The sequence below is a fragment of the Crocodylus siamensis genome, chromosome 1 (assembly GCF_052110815.1).
Source record: "Crocodylus siamensis isolate JL-2025a chromosome 1, ASM5211081v1, whole genome shotgun sequence".
Taxonomy (NCBI): domain Eukaryota; kingdom Metazoa; phylum Chordata; order Crocodylia; family Crocodylidae; genus Crocodylus; species Crocodylus siamensis.
Window position 1 is genome coordinate 126,334,582 of NC_143395.1, and position 27,942 is coordinate 126,362,523.

The 27,942-nt window shown below is 42.3% G+C and overlaps 1 protein-coding gene across 1 annotated transcript in view; it reads left to right on the plus strand.

Annotated features, from left to right (window-relative positions):
* Positions 1-1,224: 1,224 nt before the first annotated feature.
* The window catches only part of IGF2R (insulin like growth factor 2 receptor), a 97,960-nt gene continuing 71,242 nt past the window's right edge, over positions 1,225-27,942 (plus strand). Inside the window, exons 1-8 of the mRNA XM_090042409.1 lie at positions 1,225-1,410; positions 10,028-10,161; positions 18,000-18,124; positions 20,145-20,243; positions 20,825-20,954; positions 22,316-22,436; positions 25,325-25,439; positions 27,745-27,907. Coding sequence (XP_089898535.1) covers positions 1,307-1,410; positions 10,028-10,161; positions 18,000-18,124; positions 20,145-20,243; positions 20,825-20,954; positions 22,316-22,436; positions 25,325-25,439; positions 27,745-27,907 — 991 coding nt within the window. The 5' untranslated portion in view covers positions 1,225-1,306. The remainder of the gene's footprint in view (positions 1,411-10,027; positions 10,162-17,999; positions 18,125-20,144; positions 20,244-20,824; positions 20,955-22,315; positions 22,437-25,324; positions 25,440-27,744; positions 27,908-27,942) is intronic.

Below are 27,942 nucleotides of genomic sequence, written 5' to 3' on the forward strand. Positions count from 1 at the left end.
ATCATAATTGTTACAATTACAATTACTAACAGTAACCCTAACATCGTATTCTTACTATTATTGCTAACACATTAATAACTGTCATTTATTATTGCTTGTATTACTATTACAATGATTAACAGTAATACCAATAATACTAATGCTAACACTTTAATATAATTACTATTACTTTTAATCATATTACTACTAATACTGACACCTTAACAATCATAGAGGTGTTAGTTAAGGTGTTAACACTAACACCTTAATAAGCATGTTAATACAAAATTAATACATATTATTATTACTATTAATAGTAATACCAGTTTCACTAACACCTTCACATTATTACAACCGTTATTAACAACACAAATACTGTTTCTATACCATCTTGGCTTTCCTGAAGCAAAAACTGTTGTTTCTGTCATTTAACTGCCAACTTGCTGTCAAATGTCACTTGCTGGAGGAGATGATTAATAATCATCACAATTATTAATTCTGATGTTACACCAGTAATACTATCATTAGCACTATGACAATGATTATCGTATTGTATTGTATCGTATCCTATCGTTGTTTGTCCTTTGCAAGTGAAGATGACTGCATCCAGTGAGGCCCAGGGGGGAGAAGAGAAAAAGGAGGGGAGAAAAACTAAAGGGAGAGAGAGAAGAAAAATGAGAAAGGGAGGAAAGGGGTGTGTGTGTGTGGAGGCTAGGGCATGTGGATACATAGGTGACTTATTATAAGCCCAACCTTTGCCCTGAACAATTTGCTGCAGCAGGGGCAGGAGAGCGATGAGAACTGGACACGAGATACGATATGATATAATAATATAAATAGATGATAGAATATATTACAATAATTATGTTCAAGATAGAATATATTTCAGTAGTAATGTTCAAGATCTAAGAATCACTGAATGATGATAACGAACATAAGAGCACAGAATGCTACAACGAATCCTATTCTCATAATTCGGGGTTGCTGGTTGCAGCCGTATTGGCTTGAGGACAAAGAGCCTTGTCTGCTTGTTACAGTAACTCCTCATAGCCGCGTCCGCACTCGGAACAACACTGCTACCCAGCCGGGCTGACCGAGACAGCTCTAACTTGCTCGCACACAGGCAGACGGGGGAGGAAGTTCCGGAAGCGGGGGCGGGGGTAGGACGTACCCGTCACGCGCCCCCTCCGCCTGACTGCGGTCACGTGGTGCGGCGGTCACGTGAGGGCGGCGCTCTGGGGAGGGTCACATGACTGCCCAGTTCCGCTCGGGGGTGATGCCAGCGGCGCAGCGCTGAGAAGGCGCCCGCCCCCCCTCTCCCGTGCTCATGGCCGCCGACGCTGTCCACTCGGCCCGGCTGCTGCCGGTCCTGCTGCTGCTGGCCCTGCTGCGGGCCGGCCCAGGCTCCGGCCTGGAGGCGCAGCTGTGCGGGTAGGTGCGGCGCCCCGCCCGCGGGTTGCGGGGCGGCTTCAGGGGTGGGCGCTGCTGCTTGTGGGCTCGCGGGGTGACCGTGGGGCTGGGATGAGACCAGGCAGGCAGCAGCCGGGCGCTGGGTGAGCTTGGGTTCATGAAATTGTATGGTGTGCTTTGTGTGCGCATGCACACACATGTATGTACACACACACAAGTGGATGTGCTTATGGATAGATAGAGATGTGTATATATTGCAGCAATTAGGGTCAGAGGGAATCTCAGGAAGTCACATCTAGTCCACCCCCCTGCTCCAGGCAGGACCAGAGGACCAGACCCAAATAGATCACCCTAGCCAGGGCTTTGTTAGTAGGGTCTTAAAAACCTCCCAGGATGAAGAATCCATCACACTTCTAGGTAACCTGCTCCAGTGCTTCACCACCCTCCTAGAGAGAGAGTCCTTCTTAAAATATTGATATATTTACTTCTACCTTGTTAGTGAGGTGAATGAGTAATAGTAGTAATAATAGAAAGTTCTTTAAAAATTCCTTTAAGCTTGAGAGAAAACCCAGACGGAAGGGGGAGCAGTCCACTCTAAAATATATGTATGTCTGGACTGCTTGCTCTTTCACCTGTCTGGGTTTGCTCTCAGACTTAAAGGAGTTTGTGAGTACATGTACACACCCCCTATGTGTGTGTATATGTTGTAATTAGTTTCTAAAGGCACATTCACATGCCTACTACTGGGCTGCATTGGTAGGAGTGTTGTCAGCAGATCGAGGGAAGCAATTATTTCCTTCTATTCGGCACTGGTGATGATGCATCTGGAGTGCTGTGTCCAGTGTTTGGCCCCCTGGTACAGAAGGAATGTGGACAAATTGGGGGAGTCCAGCCGAGAGCAACAAAATGGTTGAGGGCCTGGGGCACATGACTTGAGGAGAGGCTGAGGAAACTGGGCTTATTTAATTTGGAGAAGAGAAGACTGAGCAGGATTGAACAGCAGCCCTCAACTACCTGTAGAGGGACTCAAAAGAGGGTGGAGTTAGACTGTTCTCAGTGGTGGCAAATGACAAAACAAGGAGCGACGGTCTCAAGTTGCAGCAAGGGAGGCTTAGGTTGGGTATTAGGAAAACTTTCTCACTAAGGGTGGCAAAGCATTGGAACAATTTACCCAGAGAGTTTGTGGAATCTCAATCCTTGGAAATTTTTAAGAAATGGCTGGATAAAGCCCTGGCTGGGATGATCTAGTTGGGGACGATACTGCTTGGTGCAGGGGGTTGGACTAGAGGTACCTTCCAGCCCTAACTTTCTATGATTCTACTTTGCATTTGAGTAGTGAAAATCTCTTGGGGGGCTTATTATAGGCCCAGAGACTTGTCACAGTATATTTGTTGCCTCTAAGTGGACTATAGGTACATTTTGTGGCATTGAATGCCACAGTCATACATCAGTTTTTTCTATTTAGCTTTCTTTTTCTTTCCCAAACCTCGGGATCAAAGGAGATGCACTAACTTACTCTGATTTATGTAAGCATGTGCTGTTCCTCAAGGAGGAAATGGGAGCAAGTTTTTCCAGTTACTAACTCGGACAGCTGTCAGACTGAACAATGGTAGGAGAAAATGAAACTGTCTAGATGGAGAGGGGGAGAGAGAGAGAGAGAGAGAGAATGCATTCACGAGTGAGCTCAGGGCTGTAAGTACTGTAGTGGCTCTGGCTTAGTTGAGCCATGCACCAGCCCTTCTGGAAGTATTACTCTAAAGGCCTATGGTAGAAAGAAGTGTGCGGTATGCTCACGCTGGCCCTTTCCAGGTTTGACTATTTGCATTACACCAGGTAGCTTCTCAGCCTTGAAGAGATCCTGTCAGTACTGTGTTTAGGAGTATCCTACCTGTTCTTGTGTTGAAACTGTCTCTTAACTCTTGGATAAAGCCAAGTTGCACACAGCTTTACTTATTTCAACAACTTAGTCAGACATGCACTTAACATTCCTCCTCCAAAATACTAATTTAAAGTCCATATATGAAAATATGGAAACTTTGTGTGCAGGTATTCTCTGGAAACGAGCATGGGTCTTTTGTTTTTACACTTCAATCTGTTTCTGTTTTGTATATTTATTAATAGTTCATTAGTGAGGCAAATGAGGAGGAATAATAATAATAATAAAAAAAGTTATTCATTTCAGTCTCAGAGCAAACCCAAGTAGGTGAAAGAGGGAGCAGTCAATTCTAATATGTGAATGATCAGTAGAACTAGGCAAACAGGCTGTTGTAACCATTTGGAAAGAGTGGGTTGGACAGGTGTCACCGTGGGCGTAATTGGGGCTTCTGAGTGTGTGCTTCCAAATCGCACTTGTGAAAAGGGGAGAACTGTCAGGTTAAGTTGGCCAGGTTGCCAGCTAGAATTGTTGCTCTCAAACTGGAGTGCCCTTATTCTGGGATTGAAACATGATTAGCATGAACCCTGCAGTGCTGCTTCTAGAACAACTCAGGTTAAATTTGTACTTGAATGTCAACTTCATGGTTCCTTAAACTTGTTCACTGTATATCAAGTCTCTCTTAAACAAGAGCTATACTAAACGTTCATTAAGGGTGCCAGTCTTTGAAAGCTTACTTCTACAAGGCATCTTTTTTTCCTTTTCAGCAAAGGGTGGACTTATAAGTACATTTTGTAGCATTGAACACCATAATCATGTATCAGAGTTTCTTCTGTTTAGCTTTCCTTTTCTCGTACAGGAACACTAGCATGTTGATCCCAAGCATATTGGTTTCTTGCATATAGCTTGCTTAATCCAGCCTTTACTTATCAGTATTGGCAAGGGAGGGTAATGAGATTGCCTGATTGGGAGTGGGGGTGCACACATAGGTCTGTTTTGAAATAGCACAGACAGCTGTTATAATATTATTTGCTGTCATTTGTGTGATGGAAATTGGTATTTGACATAACCCTTGCCTGATAATCGAAAGCATCTGATTTACTAAATTATTTGCATTTGAACAGTTATGAAAAACTTCTGGAAACTTTCCATACAAAGTAAAACCAGATTTAAGTTGGTTATCTTGTGCCTCATATACTGCAAACAGTTGCACTGAAACAATGTGTATATGTGTGTATGTGTATATATATTTCAGTTGATTCACTTATGTTTGACTATAATTTGTGAAGTTACTTACAAATATCATAACATATCCCCTAGATGGGTTATTGTTAATGTAAGTCACCACTCAAAAATGGTTCATCTTTCCTGTTGCCATGAGACTGACACAAGTTAAGGGACATTTAAAATTAATTGATTTTCATATATATTTTCAGGGCAGTTGTTAAAGGAAAAAGCTTCTTTTTTTTATTTCAACCCCCTACCCCACCTTTCAAATCTTTAACTGGTTCACATCACAGCTTCATGTTATATGCCTAACTCCTTGCTGATAGACTGGGTTTGTATGAAGTGAGTGTGGCTGAATGATGCGACCCTGGCTTTGGTTTCTGGTGATTTTTCCATTTGTAGGATGAGCCATTGTGTGTAGCTTTCACATCCGTTTAACTGTGGAGGGTGGTAATTGCAACAGAGTTGGTGTTTCTGCCTAAAGTGTGAAAGCGAGAAGCATTACTAAAATGGTGCTAAGTTGTAAAAACACTTGTAAATCTCTAAATTAGTGATTCTGTTGCAGACTGTAAAATATAAATACAAACGTCTGTAGAGTGGAAATTGACTATATATTTTTAAAATACAAAACGCCCACCTCCCAGTAACCTTAACTGCCCAAATCATCCCATCTCTGTATGCTGTAATAATATAATAACACATGCTGGATTCTTGCAACACTAAAATGCATAGCACCACAAGTGATGACATGAATGAATACCATGTCTACCCTTAGCACATGCCCTGCCCTTTGGGATGGTAAAGGACTATCTTTTATAGCCATCCCATGTGACTTTAGGCATGTTCAGCTAAATTAACTCTTGTAAAACATGTTGCAACATTTAACTAGAAGGTCCCATCTATATATACAAGATATTACTCTACATATGCAGATATGAGCTATTCTATCCCACTTTGCTAATAGCATTATTCCTTTGTCTTGTCTTGGAAAGTTTTATAATTGCTTTGACTGTATCCCATACAGTGAACTTCCTGCAGTTGTCATCATCTTAAAACTAGTGTTTAGAGCTTATACAGGTTTCCCTTGCTTTATGCTATACATGCATTCCTGGAAAACGACACATAACTTGAATTAGCATAAAGGGAACCCACTTTACAATGTAACAAATAGGGATGTGTTCCAAGACCTCGACTGTACTGATCCCCAGACCCATTTCTACCACTTTTACAAGACAATTTTAGAACTCACCAACAGCAGACAGTACATACAAGCACAGGGCACTAACATAATGGGGATGGCAACTACAGAAACAAGCATCAGAGATAATGAGCGAGGAACACGGATCCACACAGGAGACTCTTTTGGTGCGTGTCACTCCCACAATGCACTGCACAAAGCAGCTGACTGTGGGCTTCTACTACGCCACTCATGTAAAAGTGAACTTACCTCACATATAATGAATTTTTGGTATAAAAAGCATCATCGCATAAGAACGAATTTGTACGTAGAGAACCCATATAAAGTGAGGGGAAACCTGTACTCTGCTGTATATGTCAGTGCATGTAGGTTAAGATGCTCATAACCACAGTGAAGCGTTAAAGCATGGTAGGGGAGTTTAAGCCATTTCAGGAGTTTTAAGCCAAATTGATAAGACTCTAACTATAACACATTGGCTGCACTTGGAAGGCATGTATGCCTGTCTCTTGGCAGAGTATGGGCTGCTTGGGGCACTTCAGCTCTACCTGTAGTCTTGCTCTCCAATGCAGTTTTTTAAAATGTAGCCATAATTTTGCATATTCTGTCTTTCAGAATTCTTCTTCCACCCTGCCCCCACTTTCTACTAAGAATGTTTTCCCTTTTTAAAGCTATTGTAGATATCTGGCTACTAAGGTTATAGACAGGGCCATCTCTGGGTGGGGGGTTGTGAATCAGGGTAACTGCCCTGCTTTGGGGGGCCCTGCAGAGCTGGGCAGAGCAGCTGCAGTGACTCCGTGCTGCCGCCAGCTTCAGAATCTGCCACCTCCGGCTTGCTCAGGTTGCCTCTGCTTGTAGAGAACAGGGCCTTGCGCTGGAAACACAAAGCCCCCCCAAACAGTTCAATATATCCTGATGCCTAGGAACATAATAGATGCCACTTGGGACTGGCCTTCACTATTGTGCAGGGACAGGTGTGGCTGACTTCCCAGCAATTGTCTTCTCACTTGGATGTAGAAAACAAAAAAGGTTATCTCCATCAGAACAAGTTGACACAACATTAACCTGCCTTTTTACTTCACCAGATGAAAGGTTGGCAAGCTTTATTTTTGAACCTTGTTGGATGGTCTGCAGCCTAAACTTGGAACCACATCCTGTGCTAAACTTAACCTAGTTTTAACAGCATCGGCTTTAGTAGAATAGCTTCTGCTTGTCAGCCTGTCACACCTATGTGTACAGTGTGGCTTTTTGGCTGTTTTGGCCCTTCTCAATATTTAATTGTATTTCTTAAGTGGGGAACTAAGGTCCTCTCAGCATTGTAACTGGACAGCATTGGATGAGTGGAATCAACCATATGAGTGGAATCAACCTACAACCATACATGCTCCAAAATAGCTAAATTGGTTGCGATTAAAACTGTTTTGCAAATCTTGTTTAGATGTTTTTATTAACAAATCTTTTTTTTAACAGAAACTATTCTCCTCCCCCCCATGCATCAATATAGAGCCCCTATAAATGAAATAGCGATCAGGCTTGGTTCAAAATAGTGTGATACATCAGCTTAGTTAGCCCTCGAACTGCCAAAAGCATGTGGTAGGGAAGGTGTGGTTCTTTACATTTATTTAATGCCAAAAAGGGATCTTTGTTAGAGGCACTGAAAGAATCTACATTTCAATGGGATGAAAACTTAGCAAAACCAGGGAATAAGCAGGCTTATATTTTCAATGTAAACAATGTTTTAGATTTTCTGGATACAAAAGAAGGCCGCTCCTTTGGTTTTAAAGCCCTTGTGTCAGTCAGTGACGTATCAATGCTAGTAGTTCTTCACCTGTACAGAGTTAGTTTTTGTGTTGATTTGCAACAGTAAATCTGAATTTGTGGCGTCAAAACAAAAATGCATCCAGAAAATTTATTTTCATTTAAGTAAATTTAACTATGGGTTTTGGGCAGGGTGAGGTGGTAGATGGCCTTTAAGAGTGTTCATCGTAATAAAACTAATAGTTAAGGGTTCCCCCCACAATACTTTGCCCTTGCCAGGGTATAGCAAAAATAGGTCACTAGCATTCCTAATTGGCTGTGTACTCATTTAAGATGATTCCCTCAAACTTACATAGTGACTGTCTCATTTGTGGAAGTAGATATCCTGGCTCTGATTGTGAAACATGACACTTCTGAAAGAGCAGCACTTTACCCCCTTATGCTGTCTGAAACGTGCACAGCTACTGCTGTTCCACTAACCACCTTTTAGCTAGTATGAAAATGCAAGTTGAATCCAGCCCTCCTGTGGGAAGGAAGACACTAACTTGGCCCTTGCGTGTGGGTGGGGAAAACTTAGTGCCCTTTGTAAATATTTTTGACTGACAGGCATGTTTTGGTCTTTCATTTCTTTATAATCAAACTTACACTGGACTGCTTTATTCAGGGGTTCAGTGACTTGATTTCTGTCCATGCACATTACCTGCTGTAAGAAAGTTGATACATGAGGGAGGTGGAGGCTTTGCTTTTCCTGACCCTATGGGAACGAAGAATGGCAGCACGCAATGTGTTTTCTGACCAGATGTCAAGAAGAATGTCTCATGGAGGCTTTAAGGTTTACAACACACTTGTTTTTATTTGTTTGGGGTTTTGTTCTGAACTGGGACCAAACCTTCAGCACTTTCTAAAAGGAAATAACAATTGATTTTTAGCTCAGTCAAAACATTTGATCTTGGTTTTGATTGTTCAGCTTCAAAGTCAGATGGAAAGAAAATCTTTGGAAAAGTGTGTTTTTGTTTTTTTCACAAAGACAAATGGAAACCTAGTTTGAGTTTTCTTGGGGGAAGAAGAAGATTTCAGCACTAGAACTTCCTTTTCTCCATCTTTGCAGGATGCTCATTTTGCTGCTTGCCTGCCTTCCTATTCCCTGGCAAACCAACTTCAGTTCAGCACGTTTTTCCCTCCCCCTCTCTATTTCCATACCACCAGAAGATATTCTTTGGTTTAACTACTAGTTCAGTCCTTTGTTCTGGCATGAAGTCTTCCCCCCCAGCCCCTTTTTATATCTCAACATTTTATAATTTCTGTCCTATTCCATCCCATCCTGTGACTGACTCATTCTCCGCATCAGAAATGTGCAGAGTTGGGATAGAGGGAGCTGCATCTCTGTGTTGGTGTACATTTTGGGTAAGGAGTTAAAGATTAGACTGAAAGAGATGGAGGAAGCGTTTATGGGGCAGATACCCAATTCTTTTTACCTGATCTTGCTACCAGTAATGATAACTTTCAGTCTGGTGGTAGTTGTAACTGTAAGGTGTTTTGTTTGAAGTCTTGGAGAGGAGAAGGTCATGGCAGGGTTCAGTGGGTTATAACAAAGTTTCTCATTCTGATTGTGCAGACTGCAGCTGGAAGGTTTTCATTCCTACCCATAGCATTTCCCAAGCAGTTGCAGAGCGGAGGGAACAAGATTAGTAAACTTCACTGTTTTTGCACAGAAACCTGTAAGCCAAGGGTATCAAATTTTCCCAGGGCCAGATCCACACCTTGGGGGCTCCTTCTCGGTTGGATCCGTAGGGCTAGCGACATTGGTGGCAGGGCAAGGGAAGCCTGTATCCACACAGCCCTTGCTCTCCCTGCTACCACTGACTGCCATATCTGTCAGGGCTCTGAAGTGTGGCTGATCATGCCACCTATCTGTACCTACTTTTGGTAGGCTGCTGGGCTGGGTGGAATGGCTCCTCAGGCTGGGGCATGTCTGACACATCTGCTGTAGACTGCAGTGAAATATCTGATAAATTTGTGTCTGTGGCTGAAGCTTCTTGGTAAAATGGTGCCTTGGTGTATACCAAGGCTCGGAGAGATTCAGTGATGAATAAGACTCAAAATCAGGCCGGGTAGAGTTGGGAAGAGGGTAGTTTGGATGCACATGCAAGTATGCATGCACATACACAAACACTTTTGGATATCTAGACACAGGTTCCTATAAGTCATAGTAGCCCACATAAGAAGTGTATAATGATGGAATGTCTTTCCTACCGTTATTCTTTATTCATGGGCAAAAGTAGCAAGCATATCCCGAATCCAATTGAACTTTGCTATTGTGTTTTTGAAGAGACTGGCATAGTTATCTACTTAGCTTAAGTTAAATTAGTGTTTTATGAATGGCAGGCAAGGCTCTTTGAGTAGATGTGATATCTTTTATTAGAGCAACTGAGCAGTTGGGGAGGTTGGGAGTGGGAAATTTTGGTAAGCTTTCGGGCACAGTCACCCTTCATCAGGCATGGGGAGTCTGTTTTATGAATGGATGTTTTTTGGAGGTCATCAATATGTGTATCAACTGACAAGCTTTTTTTCTTTTTCCCTTTCAGTTATACATGGGAAGCAATTGATACAGACAGACAGATGCTTTATAAAATAAACTTCTGTGACCCTATTGAAGAGTGTGAAAGATCAAGTGCAGTTTGTGCATATGATCTGAATAAAAAGACCTATCTGTCAGTAGGTAAGTTAACAAATTGATATTTTGTGTCCTGTATTTCAGATCTTTAATACAATTACTGGTATATAACTATTTTGCAAGTTTCCTAGGTGTATATTGTCATCACTAATTGACAGAAAAGCCTTAAATCACTTTTCTTTTTTAACCCCCCCCCCCCACACTTTCTCAGGATAGAAAAAGTGTGTGTGTGTGTATCTGTATTTGCATCTGCTTACATCAATATATGCTTGTGCGTTGAAGTATATGGAGAAAACAAAAGCTTGGATTGTCTTTCATCCTAGTTACCTGTTTCAACTTCATTTTAATGTTAATTTGTATTTACATTAATGCAATCCCACGGCACTTACGTGAATATTTTTAAGAATCTTATTTGTCCCTCGTTGGGTATTTGAGTACTTAGCAGTTGTAGTGACCATGGTGATTGTATGTGAATCACTTATTTCCAGTGACGTTTTAGGGGTGGATGGGCGGGAAGTGTTTGGTCTGGGGAAGTCGATTAGGTCTCTTTTCGGAGCTCTTAAGCCATTAAAGGCATCTGCACCCCACAAAAATAAATTTGTCACAGTTGAATACCAGAGTTTGTGAAGTATACTTATGATTTAGCACAAGGCACAAATCTAAACAACTGAGCTTCAACCAAAGCAACTGTAACAGAGCTGAAATGTCGGGTAGAGGGTAACCACTTTACATAGGTATATGTGTGTGTGATGCAGAATTGTACAATGGGAATATAAAATAGCTAAATGCTTGTGAAAATTGAAGTTCTAATTCATGGCATTTATTTACTTAAATGCAGTGCATTTGAAATGCCCTCTCTTTGGGATGGCTGTTTGCACATCTCAAGTCCAATTATCGTAGGCAAGAAGTAAAACTTTTTGAATTCTGTACAGCTTGACACCACCTGTAGCTGTCTGATCATTTTGTAAGAGCATAATATGTAATCTGTCAGTAGAACAGGGTTCTTATTTTCTGCTGCTGTGAGGCTTATAGAAAGCCACGGGAGTAGGTCAATTAAACCAGAAGGGTGAGAGGCTGGGAGGTGTCGCAAAGTAAGTCCTAACCTCTCTTTTGGTACCCTTCTTTTTCCTTTTTTAGGAATAAGGGTGCTCTGTGGGTTTTGTTTATATAGACATTATAAATGGCTAGGATGGCTTTCTTGCTAGTGAAGCCTAGCTTTTGGAGATCTGCATACTTAAAGCCTAATTGTGTCTGTGGCAGAAAGATGAAGAAAAAATAGATTTGAAACGTGACAGATACCATAAGTCCACTTGATGTAAAGCTTCAAATGTGTCATGGCTTAACTTTGGGGTGATAAAATAAATTGCAAACATTTGGAGCTAAGTAAATGTCGTCTTTAATACCATGTTTGTGATGTTATTTAGAACTGATCTCAAAATGATTAGGGTACATCTGGTAGCTCAAAGTTGAAAGTAGTATTTTGTTGTTCAGCAGCATCAATATGAAATCAAGCTTGCACAGTTGATCACAGTGTGGAAGCTAATGTATCCCCAGCACTAAATTACCCAAGCTGCTTGTGTCTTTCTTTCCAGCATGTAGCTTGATTTGTTTGCCAAGGGTGTGCAGTAAAATATAGCATGCAGCATGTGGCTGGGTATTATTGCTGATTTTTTTCACTCCTAATTTCCCTGACTGGTGATAGGCTGTACATTTAACGTGGCATGAGCACTCGTTTGTTTTTGTTTCTAACTTGCTCTTATTTAAGAAAGAAATAGTATATGTAATAACTGGTGGGACAAATATAGACTTCCTAGAGGCTAACTTGTTGCCTCACGAGCCAAAAATGTGGACTTCCAGCTTGTCAGACTTTTTTTTTCTTTGGAGTGCCACTTTTTTCCATGTTTAAAATTTAAGGTTGGGGCTTGAAGAATGGGGGAGGATTCGTAAGTTCTGTGAAATGGAAATCATGTGTAGTTCGTCCTTTATTTTGTGTAGAGTCTTAGAAAGGTAGTAATAAGCTTTAAATTGATACTCGAAGTCCTTAACAGCAAGTGTTTCTGTTTCCAGTTACTCCTAGAGGTCTAGAACTTGTTCTATCTGTAGCTTCTAATCAAAAAAATCAGTCCAGTTCTCCTCCTGCTCCCTCCCCCTATCATCTAGCCTCAAACTGTCTGTGATTTGATGCTTGTAAAATGTAAATTGAATGGGAGGGCCTTGAATTTTAAAGAACTTGAAAATGTTACTTCAGGTTTTATGACTACTATAATGCTTAGACACAGCCACTGACAGGCTTGGTTGGAATAGCATTAGAAATCCATGGGATTCTAGTGAATGAAAAGAGGAAGGTGATGGGTTGTATGTTTAAACTAAGACTAAATCTTTATTTCAGTCTGAGATGTGGACTGCTTTGAATATGCCGATTAAACTCCTTTGACTCTTTAAATACCACCTATGCAGGTGCTCAGGGGTGCTGAAAGCACAGTTGTAGCATTAGTACTGAACTCCTGTTTCTGGGCTTCAGGCAGGTGATGGATCATCTGTTCTAGTTCCTTTTCATAGGGTTGGAAGAGATCTAAGCAGATCATCAAGTCTGACCTCCTGCCATGGGCAGGAAAGAATGCTGGGGTCAAACCACCCCAGCTAGGTGATTGTCCAGCCTCCTTTTGAAGACCCCCAGGGTGGGAGCGAGCACCACTTCCCTTGGAAGTTGGTTACAGATCCTAGCTGCCCTGACAGTAAAGTAGTGCCTCCTGATGTCTAGCCTGAATCTACTCTCAGTCAACTTACAGCTGTTGTTACTTCCAGTAAGGTTCAGGGGAACAGGGATTCTCCCATAGCCTGCTGGTCCCCCTTGGCCAATTTGTAGACAACCACCAGATCCCCCCTCAGCCTTCTCTTGTGGAGGCTGAACAGGTTCAGGTCCCATAGCCTCCGCTCATAGGGCCTGCCTTGCTGCCCACTGACCATATGAGTTGCCCTCCTCTGGATCCTTTCCATGCTATCCACATCTCTCCTGAAATGCGGCGCCCAGAACTGGGCACAGTACTCCAACTGTGGCCTGACCAATGTCATATAGAAGAGGAGTATCACCTCCTTGGACCTGCTAATGATGCATCTGTGGATGCATGACAAGGTGTGGTTAGCCTTCCTGACCACGTCCCCACATTGGTGGCCTGGGTTAATTTTTGGAATCAATAATGGCTCTCAAGATACTTTTCTGCCTCTGTACTGATGAGAAGGGAGTTCCCCAGCCTGTAGGTATGCTGCTGGTTCTTCCTCCCCAGGTGCAGCACCTTGCACTTGCTTGTATTGAAACTGATCCTGTTCTCATCTGCCCACCTCTGTAACCTGTCGAGATCTAGTTGTAGCCTGTCCTTCTCTTCCAGTGTGCCCACTTCTCCCCACATCTTGGTGTCATCTGCAAATTTGAACAAGATGCTTTTCACCCCCTTGTCCAAGTCAGTGATGAAGATGTTGAACAGTGCAGGCCTAGGGTACCCCACTGCCCACATCCCTCCAGGTTGGAAAAGACCCGTCCACCACCACTCTCTGGGTGCAGCCCTCCAGCCAATTTGTGACCCATCTGACTGGGTAGGCATTGACACCATAGTTGCCTAATTTCTTAATGAGAATGGGGTGAGAGACAGTGTCGAAGGCCTTCCTAAAGTCCAGAAAGACTATGTCCACCGCAACACCTGCATCTAAGGATTTTGTGACCTGGTTGTAGAAGACCACCAGGTTGGTTTGACAGGACCTGCCTCTAATGAACCCATGCTGGTTGCCCCTAAGCATCATCCCCTCCTGCTGGTCCCTTGCAGATGTGGTCCTGGATAACTTTCTCAAAGAGCTTCTCTAGGACCAAGATAAGACTAACGGGCCTATAGTTTCCTGGGTCTCCTTCCTCCCTTTTTTGAAAATGGGGACCACATTGGCCCTGTTCCAGTCCTCTGGCACTTCACCAGAGCACCATGAATGCTTGTAAAGCTGTGCCAGGGGTCTCTCTTTTCCACAGAGCAAAAAAGGGAAAACTTTCTGTTGAATTTTGGTCTTCACTTGCATTTTGTGAAAGAGCTGTACAACACCTGACAGTGCCCTTAGTACCATGTGATAGAGCTATAAAGTAGATAAGTACTGCAAACAGCCCTCTTGGACATGCCCTTAATTGCAGGCCCTGAGATGTGAACTTTGCAGCCTGCTGATATGAGTGGGTGCTGCTTTTGGGAGGGAATGTATTTTTCAACCTGGGGTGAAATCTTTGTCACTTGACTGGGTGGGAGAGAGCCTTGATGAACAAACGCCCATGTACAGGCATGTGGCATAGGAAGCAGGATGGCATGTTGAGATGATGAAGGGAAGAGAAGTGAAGAGTGGAAAAGAGCATGCTAGGCACTTGGAAGAGATGCTGAGAGAGGGGCAGTTGTGCCTGCTTTTATTGTGAGCAGAAGCTTGGGGGGAGCACCATGCTTTTGTTCGGCTTTAAAAAATGTTTAAATGGCACGTTGACACCTGACTGACATTTTTAGTGAACTTCTTTAAGAACCTTAGTTTAAGCTACCGAGCACTTCCTGAGCTAGATCATAGAGTGGGCTTTAAGGCAAATTCTGCCTAACCATGTCTAGCTTGTCCTTCCAAAGCCTCTAAGCTTACTGCCAAAGGACTAACCCAGTGGTGCCTAACTTTTCAGCCCCCAGGGCCCAAGAATGGTGCAAGGTTAGTTTGCCGGCTACATCCAGCTGGCCTGGAGTGGGGCCTGCATGACATGGAAATTTAGCAGTAGAGGAGTGGTGGCGGTATTAATGGGCACCAAATTAATGGACCTGTGGGGAGCTGATGCTGGCCAGATGCTATGTCTCTGTGGGCTGGATCTGGCCTGCAGGCTGGAGACTGAGCACTGCTGGATTGAACCAAAAGGTGAAGCGCTGCTGGCTAGGGCTAATACTCATGTGAGAGGCAAATGTACTGCTGCTGCTCCTTCAAGGTGATGAGGTTGTGGGGCTTCTACGCTGGTGGAGGGGTGTGTCTTTGATCAGGAACGCAAAGCAAGAGAAGGTTTTCACTTGCTTTAAGGATTTTTAAAAGTCCCCAGAGGCTTGTGTGGTGTGGGCCAATCCAAAAGGTAGGGGCTGCTAGAAGACCAAATTCTGTTCTTTCTCCCCGCCAGCAGCAAGGGTGCTGATGTCTTATGGGCTGTAAGGAGACAGATGTTTCTGGATTCTGCTGCAGCCACACCTCAGTGGCTGCTCAGGTTTTCCTTGGGCTGCTACAGGAGAAAGCTGAAGTGAGACTGTGAGAGCATGCGTCTGCCATATATCCCATCACTTTGCCTTGAGGCAAAGTACTCAAGGATGATCAAGTACTTTCCTGTATTAATCATCACCCCAGCATGTGAACACTCTGAATAACTATGAAGGTGTGAGTGCCCTAAAACAGCTCCCTGGAATTGGATTAGCATAAAACTTTACAAAGCTTTTTATAATGGGGAGTAATGGAAAGTTGTCTTGCAAAATCAACTGAAATGTAGCATTTAGCTGGCCAGCTGCCATTCTGATTCACCTCTTGTTTCCACTGTTATGGCTGGGTAGCCACACAGTTTCCTTTCTTAGAATTGTTAAGTAGGCTGGTTTTACAGCTTACCATGATCAGCATTTACCAGCAGCTGTTGCAAGTTCTGTCAGTTCCATTTCAACTTCAGCCTGGATTTAATTAAAAAGAAACAAAAAAAGCCAAGACTGCTACGGCAGTCTGTTGGAGTTAGGCCTTTCCCCAGTATTTTAATTGGAGAGTAAACACTTAATTCCAGTGTCTGGCACTTTCTGCAGTATCATCATTTGGGTTTAATGGTGCTAGTTTTTCCTGCCTTCTGAATCCCCATGTTCCTTCTGCTCCCAAAACATATTCTTTTCTGGATGTTATCACATCTTGCTGAACATATGGATTGGGTTATTTGGAAAGTAAGCTGGGCCTTGTCCAAAATTCAACTGCATCTAGGTGGTTCTTAGTCTAATGATTACAGCTTGACTTGGTGCAGAACTGGTGTCCTGAACGCACTTTAAAGAGCAACTTTTCTTAATCTGTTCAGGTCCTAGAGGTAGAGGGAACTAGAAGGGGAGAAGAAACTCTGGCGTTGGCACCCTTGCTTCAGTGATAGTCCTCTAGTTGTTATCTTAGTTGTAGAAAAATGGGGTGGAGGTGGGAAGAACTATGCTGCTAAACTTGTTTCATAACACATATTGAGCTAATATTAATTAAAGCAGGCTTGGAGAAGCATGATTCAGTAGATCTGAAAACTGGCACGCTAAGGATGTGCTGTTCTGGGCTGCTGGTATAAGGTGTTGCGTGGAAGTAGTATATGGAACAGTTGGGTCTGGTCTTCATTTCTCTGCTTATGACTTGGAAATGGGGAATTAACTGAATGCTGAATCTTGCAGACAAGTGGGATATGACCGGGGGGGGGGGGGGAAATGCAGCTGATTTATTGTTTGGAATCTCCAATGAGGTTCAGCTTGAGAAAGGAACTCTTCTGACTATGAGGGTGGACAAGCACAGAAACAGGCTACCTAGAAAAACTGTAGACTTTTCATCCCTTGAAGTTGCCCAGAGAAGGTTGAACAGACACTGGGTTGGGATGGTTTAGTGAGGGATGCACCTACCTCGAGGAGGGGGCTGGATTAGATGACCTCATGAAGTCCTTTCCAGCCCTACTTTCCTTTGATCCAGTTCTCTGGAAAGAAGGGGACAGGAGTTTATATAATGGGACTAAGCAGACTTGCAGCCAGGGGTAGAGTAACATTTTAGAGGTCTTCTATTTTAAGAACTAGCAGCTGAAAAAAGCTGATCTGTACACACACACCTGCATTATTCTGGAGGGAGGGGAGGGGAGGGGAGGAAAGATCTCTGTCAATAGGGCTATGAGGCAGCTGTACCTGGAGTGCTGCATTACTGAGGAAATGGCTCAGGCTTTTTAGTGATGGCTGATGAATACTGTCATGGGGGAAAACTGTTCATTAGGGGAAAAGCAAGCTCTCAAGTGATTGCTTGAGGGACATAAGTCTTGGAGGGGACACTTGAAAGCATCAGGAAGGGGTGAAATTATTATTCACTGTAGTTCCAAATGTAACACAGAATCCTTCGGTAAAATTTAAAGGGGCTGAGTTTAAGTTTAATATCAGGTTCGTGTTCTTGGTAGTAGGAGATGCTAAACTCTTGGATAAGCTCCAAACGGAAAATGGTGGCATTCTGAGACGTGTAACCCCATAGACTTGATGCATCCTGTCCCAGCATGTCCCCAGGCGCTTGGGTTACAAACACTGGTGCTAATATTAATTTTCTTGCAGTAGACCCTAGATATCTCAGTTAAGCAGAATCCTTCACTGTGTTAGGCTTGGGACTGAGTATCCCTGTTTATTATTTAAAATGTAGGTAAAGCAGTAGAGGGGAGGGAATGTGAGGGTAGGTAAGAAATGAGATGATTTAGCATTGTGACTACCTGTGCGTATAGCTATTGAACAAAAGTAGTAGTTCTTTTTGGAACATTGAAAGGTAACTGGACAGATCTTGTCATCTTTATGACTCCTGTGGCAGTAGTGCATTAACCTGCATGACTCGGATTTTTCAAAATGAAAAACAAGAGACTGACCTGTAATAAAAATATGGGGGTGTAAAATTTTCAGATGCAGTTATTTTCCTTTTTAAAATGATGTTCAGGCTTCCAAAACCTCTTAGGTGCCTTGAAAATGGGTTAATCTTTTCATTTAGTAGCAGTGTTTAAAACAGATTGCTTTTCCTTTTGTGGGACTTAAATTTAATAATGTGTGTCCTTAATATACAGAATTTTTAACCCTAAAGGCTATGGTAATCCAGTACTTTTTCTTTCTCTTATTTAGGTGACTCATCTCTGAGAAAAAGCTCTAAAACACTTTTAGAGTTCAACACTACAAGGACCTGCTCACAACAAGGCACTGAACACACGATACAAAGCAACATTAACTTCCTTTGTGGGAAGACTCTGGTTAGTCTAAAGTTGATGGTTCCCATTTCCTGCCTATTCATTTATATCTATCCAATAGTTGGACAAAGAACAGGCTTTAACTGACTAGTTGTTTGGAGAGCTATGAAAAGATCATCCACTTTTTTTATTCTGTGACACCTATGACTGAAGTAGTTCTTGTGAGGTTCCCACTTGCAAGTCATTCTACCCTCTGAGTTTGGACCATGAAAGTTTTGGGTCATGGATGACTTGAGTATTTTATAGGCTTCAGTGGAAAGCCCTCTTCTAGCCCTCTAGTCTCCCCTCTGTACCCTCTTAAAATCTCCTGCCCCAAAGAAGACAGCTCTGGCTTCAACCCTGGGCTCAAAGTCAGGGCAGCAACAGCTGCTTGCCCTGTGCTAGTGCTTGAATCTAGGACGAGGCTTCTCCCCTCCTTCCCGATATTGATTTGGATACCATGCCTTGGATTCAAGATGAATACAATACTTTCCCTTAAAAGTGAACCTCCCAGACTTCCTGTCCAAACTGATCAGAGCTCAGGGCTCTATATACAGGATGACCAGTCCATGCACTTCAGCGCTTCCTGATTTATTTGCATTTTAGATGTATGAAGTTAGTGTTGATAAGGTTTATTACACACCCTTTTCTGGAAAGTGGGCTGAGTTAACTGTCTTCGCATTTTGTGTTTATAATATGATTCAGGTTTGCATAGAAGATTCACTCCTTGCTTGTCAGGCATTGACAAGTGGATGCTGAGAGATGTTGAACTGTCTTTCAGCTTGTCCCAGTATGGCTTCCCAGTCTTGGAACCTTTTTCGGCAAATGGCCCTTACGTGCAGTTTGGTTAGAAATGTGGTGTTTGTATGCATGCTTCCTGATCCTGATGAACTTAGGAGACTTTAAAAAAAATCTTCCAGGCATGTTGCAAAAAGGCTTGCGGTTTTGACGGTATGCCCCTTTCATGGTGCAATTAGCTCATCAGATTGTTGACCAGCTCTAACTATAGCAGTCAGTGTAAATGGCATAATTTTGTTAAAACTCCTGAAAGGTTCACTTGACCAGTTACTCCCATAGCTAAGGTGTTCTCCTGTTGGCTGGCTGGCACATCTCGTTTTAGGAGCAGGGTATGGAGAACTAGTATAGACAAGGCACAGGGATCTTTTCCAGCTGAGAAATAGCAGGGAAGCAGTGGGAAGTAGTACTGACTGCTGCCTGGGACCTTTTGTAGGTAAAGAAAGAGTTGGTTTCCAAGACTGTTTAGCCTTGTCTATTTCATACATTTATTATCTGTACTTGCCTTTAAAAATCAGCTGGTGCTGTGGAACTGCAAAAACTAATAGCAAAGGCAGGGTTAGGCTTGGTTTAGATTCACTTTCTTTACACACACAGAAATTAGCTCTTCCTATGCTCCTGCATGTAGTGGGAGAAGAGATTTAGTTCTGCCTACCTTAACTGCTAACTGGCTTGGTTGACAAATGACAGACAAATATACTATTCATTGATACTACGGTAGGGAGATATAGAAAAGCAACATACTGTTCTTCTATGCTTTCTCCATTGGACCTTTAAAAAATCGTGGGAACCAGAGACCTGCTTTTTAGAAATGTTTAAACATCTCTAACTCCTTTTTACTTTAATGGGAGTTGTGGGTGCTCAGTCCCTGTGAAAATAAAGTGATCTGGTTTCTGCTGCTAAAATATGCAATATATACAATGCCTGTTAAAATTGGGAGGTGTTAATTTTCAGGACTCTAATACAATCCAGCAACTGGGACTTGCTGCTCCTTGGCAGAATGCCTCTGCCTGTGCTGTCTAACAGGTCAGTCAGTTAGTTGGACCGAACACTAAAAACACTGAACAACGCGAATTCATTTACGTGTTCTTAATATCTACCCATGTCATTTCTGCTGCCTTGCTTATGGGACAGGCTGCATTTCAAAGAAATTGATACCAACAAAATTGGTTTTTAGTCTTTTTATTTTAAACTTTTTAATGTAGCAAAACTGAAAACCAACTTCTGATTCTGTACTCTTCTAAAACAGGGAACCCCTGAATTTGTGACTGCAACTGAGTGTGTGCACTACTTTGAATGGAGGACCTTTGTTGCTTGCAAGAAGGACTTATTTAAAGCTAAAAAAGAGGTAATGAATACTTAATGTATGCACAAAGTAACCTCCCCCCCCCCCCAAAAAAAAAAATGTTAGACTTGCATGAGGGGGAGTAAGTGGTTTAACAATCAGCTGGTCAAGTCACTACTTCTGCTTTTGTTTTCAGTATGCGTTGAGTGGGTGTTTTAAAATGTAGTTATGTATAGTGAGTCTTAATACTGAGTATAGTTTTGTTACTTAGGGCAACCTTAAAGAGAAGCTTATTTCATGTGTATGCCAACCTTTGTTTAGAAGTTTAAAATTGAGTGTCTCTGGTAGAACAAATACTTAATTCTCAATTTAACTGACAGTGTCTTTTGAGTAATTTTGAACATGCTTAGCATTCTCTATCTTTGTGACCTAGCTTCTCTGCACAACAAAACTATGCACTAGTTCGTATCATTCGGCTTTTTTTTTTTAAATTTTTGTTGGGCGCCTAGTGCTTGAAACTTTCACTTCTGGGGAAACTTCCTGCTGCTTGTCTCTTTGTTAATTTAAAAAAAAAAAAAAAGTTTCTTAGTGGTTCTTTGTACGGTCTGAATCTGGAATTTAACTTATTTGTTTAACTTTCTTAGGTACCTTGCTATGTTTTTGATGGCCCTTGGAAGAAACATGACTTGAATCCATTGATCAAGATTTCAGGGAGCTACTTGGTGGATGACTCAGATGATGATTCTTTGTATATTAATGTCTGCAGAGACATAGGTCTGAACTTCTTTCTGTATCGTGTCTTAAACATGTCAATCTTAACAGCCCGTACAGCCTCTGGGCAAGCCTGTCCAGTATTTGTTAGCTTAACTTGCTGTTTTCTAGAATGTTTGATTGAAACTTTACCTGAAGGCTGCCCTTTCTGCAGTAGCAACCTTAAACCGTCTCCTTTCTGTGCTTGGATGAGGATGTTTTAAAACAACAGCCCTGCATGCAGCATCTTTTCTGAGACTGCCAACAGAGTTGTGGTGGTGCCATCTGCCAAATTAGAATGGGATTGAGACCACAAATCATAGGCTAAATAGATATCTTAATTTTAAGGATCATTAATCTAGCTGAATGCTACAGTAAGACTACTTTAAAGTAGCATTTAGTGTGCACACTGAAGGCAAGGGCCTAAGGTTAAATGTGCTTAAGTGTTTAGGTGGTTTGTAATCCTCATTTGCTAGGTGTGGGGAAAATGAAAACAGTATAAGGGATTGTAACAGAGAAATAAGCTTATCTGGTGCTGTTCTTTTAGTCAGCTCCGTTTTTAGTTATCTGCATTTCCTGGGCACTTCTGGAAATGTGTTCTTCTGATTAACAAAATTTTTTAGACATTTGTTAGTTCAAATTCTGTTGGTTTGAAACTTGACATTGGATATTATAGTCTAAGAGCTGAACATCTAAAACTAAATGGCTCATAAAATATTATTACAATGTTCTGTGCTTTTGCTCTGGAAGGCAAACTACCTAATTATTTCCCCCTTATTGGGGAGAACCTTAAACCCTCCTAAAACACAGAATGATGCCTCTCTTGGGAGAAGTTGATATAATAGGACATGTATGATATTTTCCTCGAGTCTTTTTGAGAGTTACTCCTCTAGTATGCAAAACTATTAACCCTTAATAAGCACGCAATTGGAATTCATTATAGTTATAGCTAAATCATTTTATCAGGGTGGCTTTGACAGGAGTGTTAAACTCCACTTGCTTGATGTAACCTTGATCCCCTAACTTGGTTTTTTTTTCTGTCAGCCATACTATTATAATAGTAAATTTCAAATGGCTAATTTTAACCATTTCAGTTATGTTATGACGGGTTCTGGCAGAAATAGAGCTAGTGCATATTTTTTCTTTATGTGCTCTGGTTTCAGCAGTTTTTTTTTAGTTTTGGTTTTCCAAAAGAAACCTTTGGAAAACTACGGTTTGGAGATTTTTTTTAAAGGGAAGGGGTAATTTCAAATTACAAAGCCAACTTTGTAATGGAACAGCTTCATAATGGAACTAAACCTTTACCCGCTCCTGCTGCAATTCATATCTCACAGTACTACAACTAACACTGCGTATGAGTGTTCATATCTTTTTTTTTTAAACAGAAAGCTCAGATGATGAGACCAGAAGATGCCCTGAAGGTAGTGCTGCTTGTTTGTTGAAGGGAGGCCATGCGTTTGATGTTGGCCGCCCCAAAGAACAACTGAAACTGCTCGGCAAAGACAGGTACTTGTAAATGGCTGAAAATTGTACATCTTAATTCATAAGGGCTTCTCTTTTTCCACAAATCCAGAGTAATTTAATTTTATTCATTACTTGGGTGGCATAGGGCTTCCATTAACTCAATATACTGTATGTTTAAATGAAAAAAGAGAATAGCAAGGCTATGGCTTCTTTGTGGACCAGGTTTTTAAGCCTACTTATTTTTTTCACCTCCCTGGGTTTTCTCTGCAGCATGAGGCAATATTTTATCATAGAAAATTAGGGTTGGAAGGGACCTCAGGAGGTCATCTAGTCCAACTTATTGTTTTGCTCACACACAAAAAAGCAGAGCTCACTGGGGGCATGGAGTAATATTTCAAGCAAAGGACTGTTCTAATGTCATCTATTCCACTAACCTTTGTCTACCTGGGGAAAGATCACTTGTTTTCTGTCAGTTACTTAATTTTAATCACCCCCTTGCCTTGTCAGAGTTCTCAGAAGGATTAATTAATTAGGTTCAAAACCCTGTTCTTATGCATTGGCCACCTGCTGACTTTAAGGTGTAGTGTAATGCAGTGTCCCTCTCCCAAAGGCTAGTGACTGACATTACATATAAACCAGTTTGAGTGATCAGAAACTGGCTCAGACCTGTAACAGAACAGAGATTCAGTGCACATAAATCAGTTTGAAAATGGCTGAAATCGGTTTGAGATAAACCTGGTTGAATGTGGTATCAGACTTAACTGATTTGGTTCAAACCGGTTTATGCAGTGTCTGTCCCAGACCAAAGTGGTCTTAATTCTGACAGCCTTGCAGCTGTCACAGCTACAGCTGAGATCAGGAGAGGTTGCAGACTTCCTGTTCTGTATCTCAAAGGCATCCCCTACTTCTCAGACCAGCCAAACAGATTCTAATGTTTCAATTGGGGAAGGCATGGGCTTTTATTGGGGGTTGGGCAGAGAGGTGTGTGGGGGTTTTATAGTGGTGCCAGGAGTTTGGGGGAGGGGTAACATAACATTCTACTTTCAAATACTGGATTCCTTGGGCTTACTCTTACCACTGCTGCCTGTAGGACTTCACAGTCTTCCCTTTCTTGATACCATGGACTGTGTGTGCATCAGGCTGGGATAGGACCAAGGTCTCTGGAATCTAGCTAAAAATTGGAGTTCCTTTGTGACCTGAATATCTGCCTTGAGGTTTTGTTATCCTAGATTTTTATACTAGTCTGTGGGTGCATGGGTGGGGGGGAGGGGGAATGACAAATGTCTGAAGCTCTTGCCTGCTACAATAGGAGACAGAGAAGCCCGTGAGGAAGCTGAGAGTTCTTACTTCACATTGGAGTTTAAATAGTGCGTGGTTAAGAAAGGCCTGGCCCCCTCTTCTCGTACTGAAGAGATGACAATAATGAACATCTGTTCACTAATGGAGCACAGTGTCTGCTGTGCATAAAATGGTGCCAGAGTTCGTTAGGGTGGAGGGCAGAATGTAATGGTGTAATGAACTGTTACATTCACGAAGGGGTCCAATTCAAGCTGTCCCAGCTTTTCAGACAGGGATTAGGTAGCCACAGTCTGTAAGCTGTAGAGGGATTTGCTGGCAGCAGAGGAATGAATGGTGAGACTTTGAAAGCTTTGCCTCTATTTCAAGTTTGGGAGCAGAGGTATGTTGTGGTCAGATTCACCAGTTCACCTTTTTCCCTTCTTATCCCTGATTCTGGTGTCAGCCTCTTGTATCATTTTTCCCTCCTTTCCTCCTTGCCCTTTAACGTCAGATATATCTTTAATGCCCTCCACCTTCCTGCTGCTTCTTTTGCTCAGCCATTCTAAGTCTTTCTTCTCTTGGTCTGACTTTTGTCCCTTTCATTGACTTGTACCCCTGATGGGAGAGGGTGTCATCCAGAGTAGTGGTTCTTAACCTCTTTTGTACCAGGGCCCATTTGTAAACATCAGTGGCCAGTCCCGACCCAGTGCCCTTCGCTCCCAACCTGTTGCTCTCTGCTCCCAGCCTTCCAGTGTGTGGGGCTTGGGGGCCCCCCAAGCAGCCCCTTGCAGGCTGAAACTGCCAGCCTGCAAGGGAAAAGCCACATTTTCATACACTTTTCTCCTTTAAAGGAGAATCCATTTTTAAAGTTCTTGCCCCTTTCATGTATCCTTGTGACCCAATCCACTTTTGGGTTGTGACCCACAGGTTGAGAAATGCTGATTCGGAGCATAGGGGACCTGATTAACGTACTTTCTCTGAATGTTCTCATGCCCAGATCTGGCTTTCAGCCATAAAGGGAGAAATTCCTGCTGAACACTGGGCTGAAGTTCATGGGAGAAACTAGCTGTGACACTACAAGTCTGTACTAAAGGTGCAAGAATTTGTGTGGTGTCTGCCCCCTTTCTCTGTGACTCCCCCCCTCCCTCCCCCCTAAGTTTCTGCTTCAACCCATGGATATAATAACCTTATGGTATTAATTTTTTTTTCTGATCTCATTTTTGGAAATTGCAGACTTGTGTTGGCTGAAATGTTCCAAAAGAGCAGCCTGAGATACATGCCTTATGAATAACTTCAGTCTGAGCAACTGGAGTTTCTTCAGGTCTATGAGAAACTTCAAATAGAGTTGTATAATGGGAAGTGATAGGCAGCCTTAATAGTGTCAGCTTAATGATTGTGGTGTCAGCATGGTCTTTCCTCTCATGGAGTTAAGGGGAAAATAAGACTGTTTTGTCCAAAAATGGGTAGGCAACCCTAAGTTACCTTTTTAAAGATAAAATCAGATAGTAGAAATGTACCACTGAGGCTTCTGGCAAGTTGTAGGAATTCAGCTCCAGGTATTTGATACTTAGCTTTCCACTTTAGTGTACTTCATCCATTTATAGTTGGAATAATTTACTCTGACTCCCCCTTCTTTTCTTTTGTCTTTTCAGGCTTGTGCTGAGTTATGAGAGAGTATACAGTGAAGAAGAGATCCCAGGGTTCTGTTTGGGCCATAACCCAGCAGTGACTATTACTTTTTTGTGCCCATCCAAAAGAGGGGGAGAGGTAATGACCGTCTGTTTGTAACTTGTTTGCATTGGCATCATTGTATTAGCTGTGGGGTTGAGGAGGGGAACCAATACTTGTCTTTTGTCAGGGTCCTGAAACTGTCTTTTTAAGGTACTTGTGAACCTTGGTCAATGCAAAAAAATAGTTTTTCTCATTTGTCTTCGTTAAGGGAGACCGGGATTCCCATTTTTGCATTTCAGCTTATGCCTCTATTGGGAATAGCTCAGAAATTGAATGGGATGTTATCCCTCGGCAATGAGATCTGCTTGCTAACGAGTGCCATTGTCCCACTTCATTTGTGTGACGTGCTCCCTGTTTTGTTTTATTTGTTTCCATATCTGTCTGACCTTTTATCTTTTTTTTTCTTTTTTTTTTTTTTTTTTTTTACTTATGCCCGTATTTAGTAAACAAGTGTCATATGCTACCTTTCTTAAGGGAACTCATCCACATATGTTAAATGTTCTGCTTAAAATAATTGTCATGTGAAAACTAAAGACTTTAATATATCCACCAACATCTATGTGTTCTCTAGTTCACACAATGCCATGTGATCTTGGCAATAAGGCCCTTCTTAACCAGACTGAAGTGAACATTGCTTATGCTGCTTCACTTCCTCTGAGCCCCCTGGCCTGTTTAGGTGGAGGTTGCCAAAAGGTAAACTGTCTTTTATAGGCCTTGTTATAGCCTGTTTCTCCCTTTCCCTGACCCTAAGTAACTATTTGCACTTCAGTGTGCCTTTTCTTTTAGATTGGGGATACCCCCTTCCCCTCCCCACTGTCACTTCTGATATGTTTCATTCTACTATGATGATACAAGCAGACGTATCTATTCTGCTCGTGCCCTTCCACTCTTAGCCAGGTCTGGGGCATGCATTTAACCACTGCTTATAGGGAAGCAAAAATACGGAAAGTAGACTTGTGGAATACAGAAAGTAGACTCACAGACAGTAGACCCACGGTGGTGGGCAGAGCTAACCAAACTTTGGTGGATGCACGCAAGCAAAACCAGGAAAGTCATCCTCCCACTGTACTTGGCCCTGGTGAGACCACAGCTGGAGTACTGCATCCAGTTTTGGGTCCCCCACTTTAGGAAGGATGTGGAGAAGCTTGAGAGAGTTCAGAGGAGAGCCACTTGTGTGATCCAAGGCCTGGAGGGAAGGCCGTACAAGGAGAGGCTGAGGGACTTGGGACTCTTCAGTCTGCAGAAGAGAAGGCTCAGGGGAGAGTTGGTGGCAGCCTGAAACTTTGTAAGAGGGGTTCATAAGGACCTGGGAGAACATCTGTTCACCAGAGCTCCCCAAGGGATAACAAGGTCCAATGGTCATGAATTCCGGGAAGGCCATTTTAGACTGGATATAAGAAGAGTCGTTTATGATGCTTGTGTTCAGGGTCTGGAACAAACTCCCCCCAGAGGTGGTGCAAGCACCTACTCTGGACTTCTTCAAAAAACAGCTGGATTTATTTCTTGCTGGGGTTTCTTGATCCCAGCTGACTTCCCATCTATGGCAGGGGGGCTGGACCTGATGATCTCACAAGGTCCCTTCCAGCTCCTAATGTCTGTGAAATCTATGGAATTAAGTAATTCTCAAAAACTCCCCTTCTAAAGCCTGTGAACAATTACAGAGTTTGTGTGATAGTTTCTTTCTTATTACATATCATTGGTTGGATGACTTACATTTTCTGAGTTTCTTTTGATCATACTGTTTTAGGAGTGGTTCAGAATATTCCTGTATAAGAAGTTGTTTCACAGAAATGAAGGAGGACAGTGGGGAGTGTTTTTCCCCACTTCCCCAAAATGTGTAGAGGGTGTGGAATGGATCTTTATTATACTCCTCCCCCACCTGTCTGCTCGCTGACTATATGACCTGCAGTTAAAATGATTGCTTTCTGGTTTTGAGTCTGGCTCTGATGTAATCTGTTTAGGCAGTTGTAGTCTCTCTGTGGTCTGTTAGTTGAAACATGTTTGCCAGTCTCAAGGGTGGTGGTACATGACTTCCTCTTCAAAGCTCTTTTAGAAACACTAGTCGGAAAAATACTTGTATAGGTGTAAGTTCAAGTGATGTTGGTCTTGGCAAGTCAGCTCTTAACTGAATTAATCTTTCTTAGACTGTCTTCAGATTTTCTGTCAAATCCTCAAATACATCCTATCCCAAGTCTCTCATTTTGGAGACTGGAGTATCCCCTAATTGTGGAGGTGTTGCTTTAAATGTGTAGTCCCTTGAGGTCTTATGACATATGTCAGTGTTTGAACTCTCTGTATTGAATCTCACTTACAACTTTAATCATGTTCACTTCTGCATCAGAGCACAAGCCCCAAACTCACTGCCAAAATCAACTGCCGATATGAAATTGAATGGGTTACAGAGTATGCCTGTCACAGGGATTACCTGGAGAGTAGAAACTGTAGTCTCACCAATGAACAGCATGATATCTCCATTGACTTGACACCACTCACTCAGCCTTCAGGTAAATTCCTTCTTTTTGCTTAAAGAAGACAGAGG